Source organism: Penaeus japonicus, unplaced genomic scaffold, assembly GCF_977035675.1.
Source record: "Penaeus japonicus unplaced genomic scaffold, GWHDUDI00000001_assembly GWHDUDI00000002, whole genome shotgun sequence".
NCBI lineage: Eukaryota > Metazoa > Arthropoda > Malacostraca > Decapoda > Penaeidae > Penaeus > Penaeus japonicus.
The window spans coordinates 17,238,730-17,246,919 of NW_028234404.1; the positions used below are offsets into that span (position 1 = coordinate 17,238,730).

Consider the following 8,190-nt stretch of genomic DNA (forward strand, 5'->3'; position numbering starts at 1 on the left):
TCTGTGAACTAGAACTAGCACTAAGTACAGGAAAAGAATGCCACTATTTTATAAAAAGCCTTATTAATTGAAGTCCATAATGCCTTAGTTAGTTCAGTTCTGGGATGTTTATAAAGGTGAATATATGGCTGCATTTAGTTGAAAGCCAAACAATTGAGCAACAAAACCTATAATTTGGGAAAGTCCTTATTAAATACTTATCTTTCTAACCATAATATTTCTCTTATTTTCTAAAACTATGGGTATTGACTATAAAAATAGCAGCTAAACAGGAATAGTGTTAATAATTTTATAAAAAAAAAATCAGATCATCTTTACTTTACTGTTTATTCTTATTTTACACAATGCCTGGCATCATATATTTATGTTAATTTATATTCACTTTGCCTTTAGTCATTCCTAAAACAATACAAGCTGACTGATAAACTTTTATGGATTTAACTTATAGTTCTGTGATTTACATTTACAGGTGTAATCTGCTGCCACATTTACAAACCGTTCTTTGTGAATCTTTACTATATCATGCACTCTGTGATTATTAATATACAAAAAAATATTATATCATATTTCTTATATCTAGGTTAATATTTAAATATCACATAAAGAGATAAAAATATGAATTATCATCACCTTGTAGCTACCTAAAATCTACCTATTAAAAGTACAGGAACTGACTGCTTAAAATTATATTTGTTTTATGTGCATTTTAAATGGGAATGTAATTATAAAGTATTATTTTTAAGTGGTGAATTGTTCATTCCATGCACTCTTGTAAAATTGATCTTATAAAAACACTATTATCATGTAATATAAAGCTAGGTTGCTCAAGTTGTTCAATTGCTGCAATATATAAATGGAAATCACAAGAAAACTATAATATCATAACAAAAAGGTCAACAATATATAATCATATAGCATTTCCACTAAAATATATATCAAATGGTAAAAAAAATAAGACCATATTGTACATCACTGATGATTTGAAACAACCTTTAAAAGATTTCATTCTAAACTTCCAGATGATTTAGTGCCTTTCTAATACCTCTCACATTCTGTTTACTTATTTCAAGGAGAATACATATTTTCATCTTATTGTAAAGCATTAGCATATGTCATAGGATAAAGAGAACATGTAGCTCCCAAATACTTCTTAATACCTAATACAAATATTGAAAACCGATTCCTGTTAAAATACAAAAATCCTATTAATTCTATACATTGTGCTAGATGTTAAGGACAGCTGCATTATGTCCCTTGGCTTGATGCCTTTTGAGGCTCCCTAGAGTTAGAAACTGTTCATTGCAGACAGCACATGCATATCTGTAATATAGCTGAGGACCTCTACCTTGCCCTGGATGCATCTGGTTGGTGGAAAACTGATTGCAGTTTCCATTATTATAGTTATTGGTACCAAAATTTGTACAATCATTCTCAGGAGTGTGTAGTCTCATATGGCTATTCAGATCATGACGTCCGTTAAAACTCATCCCGCAAACATGGCATGTAAAATTCTTCTCTCCTATATGTACAGCCATATGTTGTTCCAGGTAAGCTAAAGATGGGAAAGTTGATGTGCATAATTCACATGCTATTGTAGCACACACTCCATGAGAATTTGGTTCTGCTTTTTTGGCCAATGAGGTACTGTCATTTTGATTTGGCACAGTTTGGTCTTTTTGGACTTCAAGTGTATTATTTGAGATGGATGAAGTATGAACAGAATTAGATTCAATAGGTAATGAATAGTTGCCTTTATAGAGATCTTTACACTCATTTGAACCAGCATTTGCTTCAAAGTCATTGACATGAAAGCTAATTGATGAGGTAGACTGCATTTCTTCAAGAGGAACATCAGCATCATGAGCCCTTTTAGCATGGATTATCATATATTTACGTTCTTCAAATCCTGAATTACAATGTGGGCATATGTGTGGCTTAGGTTTATGAAGCATTTTTTTGTGTTTGTTTAAAGCACTACGACTTGAAAAGTTTCTTTCACAAATTTCACAAACAGGTTTGATGCCATCCGTTGCATGAGATGCTTGGTGGACCTTCAACTTGCTCTCTGTCTGGCACACCTTGCCACAGACTTCACAAGTAAAGGGCTTGACTCCTACATGCAATTTTGTATGAGTACTTAGCTGCTCACTAGTACTGAACTTTTCTCCACAATTGACCACAGTGCATGTGAAATGAAGAGATTTTGTCCTGTGCCTTTTGGTATCCCTGATGTCCGAGGCAGAAGAAGCGGGCCTTTTCTGAGACAGTGAGGTAATAGCCATTAAACCATTGGCTGAGGGTGAAAGGTCTCGATCAATCACACCTCTGTGACTCGCGTCTGTGAGTACAGTGTGTGGGAGCATGTACTCATCACGAGGAATCATCCCCTGATGAATCTCATGAGCCATTTCCAAAAATTTGGACTAGCGTCTTAAACTATTTTTCAAATGTTTTCCATAATATTACATACTTTATGTACAGACTTCACTTCATGCAAGCATATGTATCTTCAGTCATACTCCATGAAGGCAACCATCATGAAACCTGTAAGTAAATTTTATTTTATTTTTAGTTAAGGTGCTTAGGAAAAGAAGTAGTCTACTACAGTAGCAGTTGTAGTAGTAATAATTTACTACAGTTGTCATAGCTATGGTAGTAATAAGAGAAGTATAGTAGAAGTATCAATAATAGTATTTCTAGCAATAGTACTGGATATAACTGCAATAATAATACTGAAAGGACTAGAAATGGTAATAGTAATAAAAACAGTAGTACCTATAATAACAGTAACAGCTATAATAATTATTATTATTAGTAGTAGTAGTAGTAGTAGTAGTAGTAGTAGTAATAATAATAGTAGTAGTAGTAGTAGTAGTAGTAGTAGTAGTAGTAGTAGTAGTAGTAGTAGTAGTAGTAGTAGTAGTAGTAGTAGTAGTAGTAGTGGTTGTAGTAGTAGTAATTGAAATAGTAGTAGAAGTAGAAGTAAAAGTAGAAGTAGAAGTAGAAGTAAAGGTAGAGGTTGTTGTAGTAGTTGTAGTTACAAGAAATTAACCACAATCAGTTAGGACTTATAATGGCAGTAGTAATGGTGATAGTAGTAGTAGTAATAGCAGAAGCAGTATTAGTAATAATAGTATCATTAATGGTGGTGGTGTTATTGGTAGTGGTATGGTATAATAATATCAATAGTAATAATAACTATATCATCAGAAATATTAATAGGTAATAGTATCAATAGCAATAGTAATAAAAGAAGTGATAGTGGTAATCATAGTTAAATAACAAAACTATTCTTGTTAGCAAAAGCAATAGTCGCAGAAATGGTAGCATTAAAAGCAGAACTAGTAATGGAAATAGTGATAGTAGCTGGGAGTAGTAACAGTAATTATTGCTGTTGTATTTTTAATAACAAGAATATAACCATAACTGCAGTATATAAACATAAATCTAGTAGTCTTATTTTCACTTTATAATCAGCCATGCAGAACCAATAACTTTAAAGTACATTTTCAGTGTAGCAATGTTATCTAGTATACAACTCCTTCAAAAGGAACCATTTCATACTGTGTACTGTCAGACAAAATGTAATGTTACATACCTCAGCTGATGTGTGTGTATGTTTTAAACTTGCGAGCAGCATTGGGAGACAAATCTGAAATATTTACAACATATTCATAAGGAATTATTAATATCTTTTACCACGCAAAACTGTGGCAGAAAGTACTAATGAAAATACGTTTACAGTGACATTCAAATGTTTCACAAAAGTATCACTGAATTAATGATAAACTAGGCTTTTATCTCATTTATCAGTTCCATCCCAATTGTGGCATTATGTCAATTGATAGCCATGGCCTCTGCACTAGGTGCTTTGGTAAATACCAACAAACCTCTTCCAGGCATATTCCACAATTATTCATGCAAGCTATAGCTCCGATATGTTGATCAGTCACCTAGGTGGCTATGGGAGTCTTCTCAACAATTACTAAATTATAATATAAATCATAACATGAAATCATAAATCTAGGTCATACTATCCAGGCTGGATTAAAACACCGAAAAGCACCTAAAAGATTAAGACAACCAAATATATGTATATTTCAAGATGGAAACCATATTAATCTGTATCCTTGTAAATCTGGCACTAGAAAAAAAACTCTTTACTTGAGGCCTATGTATCTGCTTGTTTAGCACATGCACATGCTAATATAAACATAAGTAATATTACCCATAAGTGTATATTAAAAATGATAATTCTTCATCTATTGCAAGTTTAAAAATAATTATTTTCTCCAGCACACTGGTATTTTCCAAGATAGCAGTGAATTAAATAAGTACTTCTTGTTACTTTTGTTTAATTGTGTTCTGTTTAAAAATATATGTTGTGTTGCAAAAATTATCTCATCTTCCATTGAGAATTTATTAATGGTGAAAATATTAACAGCCTGTTAAAAAAAAAAAATCTTACAGTATCTAAATCCCTGTGGAACTTTCCTTGAAAGAATATTTCAATACACTTTTTCAAAGCCTGAAACATATCATGTTTAATATAATTTATTTTATTTTTGTCTTCTGAAATCTATTGGTTATTTTTGACTTCCACTAATTAGTATCAGTTCATTATTGAACATTTAGGTGAGGAGATTAGGAATTTCATTTCTTTAAATATTTGAGTTAAATTTACCCTTCAATTATTAAAAATAATTTTGATATTAAACTATTACTAGAACTTTTAAACACAATAACAGGAGCTATTGTCAGTCTTTAATTTTCTCTATATAAATTCCCTAAGTACCGCCGTAGTTTTACTACCGCAGTATTATCTATAACGACCAAAGCAAAAGCAAAAAATGAAATGGTCTTATTACCAATTATCCAATAAACGCACATCCTAAGATAAATTAGTTATACTTAAAGCACGTCACTACTCCCAAATATCTACCTGAATCCACCATATAACGAGACGACCCTCAAAGCTATCTGGCAATTACAATGTAGAAACTCTAATATACATACATTATCTGCAAGTTTTAAAGTGCAAAATTTGAGCGACGGGATTCATACGCGATGTATAGGAGCCTTGTTACTTATAGCGAACAACTCTTAACGAACTCTATCTTCCTCCTGTTCGTTATGAAGGTTTTGTTGGATTCACTTTTAGCGCATTCTATTTCATACACACTGCCCTGGCATCTTTGATGGTGATTAATTAGGCCTTAAACTATACGTTCATGTTCATATATATATATATATATATATGTATATATACATAGGTGTATATATATGTACTGCCTGTGAGTAAGGATATGTTATGAAATCTATCAGTTACAACGAAGACAAGTTAGCGAAGAGGAAGAAATGTCCTCGTAAGGAACATAAACATTGGTCATTCAATAAAGGAAAAAAAATGAAAACAAAATAATCAGTTATTTCCCAAACCCGAGGGTCGACAGAAAATACACCATAACCTTAGACTTTTTCCACAGCAATTCCACAAATAGAAATTAAAGCAAATGACACAGAGTGAAAAGGTAAACAACAGTTACAACTCGAACGTAAGACGGGAAACGACCCTTTTTTATTTATTCTAAAATCTGTATCAGAGGAAGAAGACGTGCGAATAAGGTGGCTCTTCTCCCGTGGTTACTGGTGTAGATAATTCACATAAGTACTTCAGTTTTTGTGTACAGATTAGAATGACGGGTTGAATGTAGTGTATAGTCCTTAAGGTCGTTTATATTCATCAAAATCCGAACAAGAAATCCGATTGAGACTTCATTCTGTATGATACTTATTTCAGCCTGAGTGGATGGTGTGCTTATTTCAGTTTTACAAAAGATTACATAGAACACCTTCCTCATATGGAAGAGGGCTTTGGTGTGTGATTTTGAATCTTTAATCTTTATTTATGTAATACAGTTGTGTATGCCTGCCTAATCTGTCATTATGTAATGCAGATATGCATTTGCTTTAAATCACATAATTGCTATTAACAGTAGGGTAAATGTTAAGAATGTGTTTGCAGTGGCTTTCAAAATGTAACTGTTTCATAATTGTACTAATTGTTGGTTCCATATTCTTTTGAAATTAACTGATAGACTCACAGGACAAATAAATAATGGAAGCATTGAAATTTCAAAATTTCATTATTACTGCATTATAGAATTAACAATTTTTAGAAAAAAAAATTATGTGAATTTTTGTGCAAACTAAAAGTAAATGAGGTATATTTATGTATAGTGTCAGACTTTTCACTGCTGTAGGAACACTGTATGCCAAGTAAAAAAACTGCACGTATTATTGTCTGTTTTGTCAGGGTGCCTAGGAGGAGGAAGGATAAACAATACTATTTAAGGAGTTACAATCTCTTTGGGAGCAAAAATTAGTTATCAACATTTTTTACAATTTTGGTACAAGTATTTCTTAGCTGACATAACCCCCTTTTTTTCTATACCATGCTTCAGGGGAAAAGACATTTCAGTGGTGCACATGCCATGTCTCAGTGTAATGAATGCACAAAAAGATACACTGTGTATATTATAGAATTTTCATTTAGTGAAGAGAAAGCAATTGAATATTTACATAAAAAGCATGGTGTACTACCTCTAAACAGAATCTGTGAAGTCTATAAGGAGTGCTGTTATCACGGAAACAAAAAGAGAGTTGTGTATGACCATCAAGTCAAAAATAAAATATATAAGAAGGAAAAAGTGTTACTGGTCAGTTACTATTTTTAAGGATACATGAGTTGATAAATGCCACATGAAGACTTATGAAAGTATTATACTTATTAATATATTTCTCAGACTGTTTCATTACTCTTATGTTAGCTTTGATTTAGGTCTATTGTCACCTGGCAGTCTCTTGCATCAAAGGTCTCGAGTATCACATTGGGTGGGACTGTGTCATTGTAGAGATGAAAGAGAGAATATTAAGCCAAGGTATGGATGTGGGGCAATGTGGCTTCTGGGTGTTCATTAGAATAGAAAGGTTTACAAAAAAGTATTAATTGTAAAGGTGCCAGACAGGACTACTACAACCTTGCTTCCAATTATAAGAGAAAGAATTACCCCAGGATCAGTAGTAATCAGTGATAATAGGTCAGTGTAAGGAGGCCTGTCCAAGTACAGATATGTACGTAAGACTGTAAATCACTCTCCTGAATTTGCAAATGCTGAAAACCCAGAAGCCCACACCCATAATATGCAGCAGTTGTGCCTCAAGGCAAAATCTTGGAAGCTGTGCACAGGAATAGTAGAGCAACACTATGAGCTGTATTTTGTTGGCTATCTGTTCTGCATCCTCCACCCACCACTCTCTCGCTTGTGCTCTGTCTTTAGGGTGGCCGCTCAGTTCCACCCACCTCCGAAGTAGTGTAAGTAAGCATGTAGCCTAGGTCATGGGGGACGTAACCTATCCTCTTGGCCAGGGGTTTATGTAAGATTGGGTAGGTTCTAGAGCTGGACCCTCTGGATAGGATTAGGTCTATGTAACTACTTGGTGAGAGGGGGGAGAGTTAGGTGTAGTTATGAGGTTGGAACACAGCCCATTTTCAGGTCCCTGTTACTACAATATATGATGTGCAGTCTTGTAGACTTTGTAGACTCTTGCTGGCTTTGTCATAGCACCAAAGGTGTGCAGGCTATAATATGTGTCTTCATCCATGTATAACATTTGAAGCAAAATCTGTATCTAATTTTAAATATCTTTTTTTCTCTTAGTTAGCAGAAATGTCTACTCTACGGGGTTGGCGATATGGGTTGTTCCTTGGAGGACTTGTAGGATTCATCAGTGCAGCCCTATATCCTATCATTATATACCCAATGATGCATGTGGATGACTACAGTAAGTTCCAATTACATACTTTCATAATTTTTTATATAAACACATGTATATTCCTTGAGGCATGTGCAGATGTTGTATAATGGGAACTACTCTACTGATGTGAGAGAATTAAATGATGCATCTGGTCTTAAGCATACAGGAATCCTTATGTATATAGAAAATGTAAAACATTATAATGATAACAATATGAATTTTATTTCTTCATAGTGCATTTTAAGGAATAATGTTTGATAAATCTTTTTTGCAGAGAAGAGCCAAGCAGAAAATCGCAAAGGTATTAATCAGGAGGAAATTCAGCCAGGAAGTAAGTGGGAAAGCCTTTATTGTGGAATATACTATTGTTCT

General features: G+C 33.3%; 2 protein-coding genes across 8 annotated transcripts in view; one reads left to right on the plus strand and one right to left on the minus strand.

The window, feature by feature from the left end:
* Positions 1-311: 311 nt before the first annotated feature.
* Positions 312-5,143, minus strand: LOC122250541 (uncharacterized). Its single transcript, XM_043012013.2, has 3 exons — positions 5,017-5,143; positions 3,599-3,652; positions 312-2,544 (listed from the first exon to the last, which is right to left on the minus strand). The coding sequence occupies exon 3, from the start codon at positions 2,406-2,408 to the stop codon at positions 1,224-1,226; it is 1,185 nt and encodes a 394-aa protein (XP_042867947.2). The 5' UTR covers positions 2,409-2,544; positions 3,599-3,652; positions 5,017-5,143; the 3' UTR covers positions 312-1,223.
* Positions 5,144-5,388: 245 nt separating this feature from the next.
* The window catches only part of LOC122250539 (small integral membrane protein 20), a 3,555-nt gene continuing 753 nt past the window's right edge, over positions 5,389-8,190 (plus strand). The window contains exons 1-3 of one of the 7 annotated variants that reach the window (XM_043012007.2): positions 5,389-5,531; positions 7,722-7,845; positions 8,093-8,149. In XM_043012007.2, the coding sequence (XP_042867941.1) occupies positions 5,514-5,531; positions 7,722-7,845; positions 8,093-8,149 (199 nt within the window). In that variant the 5' untranslated portion in view covers positions 5,389-5,513. The other 6 variants (XM_086548187.1, XM_086548191.1, XM_086548200.1 and 3 more) reach the window with 6 other exon arrangements.

Coding starts and splice junctions, on each gene's coding strand:
- LOC122250541 (XM_043012013.2), bottom strand. CDS start 2,408: ATGGCTCATGAGATTCATCAGGGGATGATTCCTCGTGATGAGTACATG.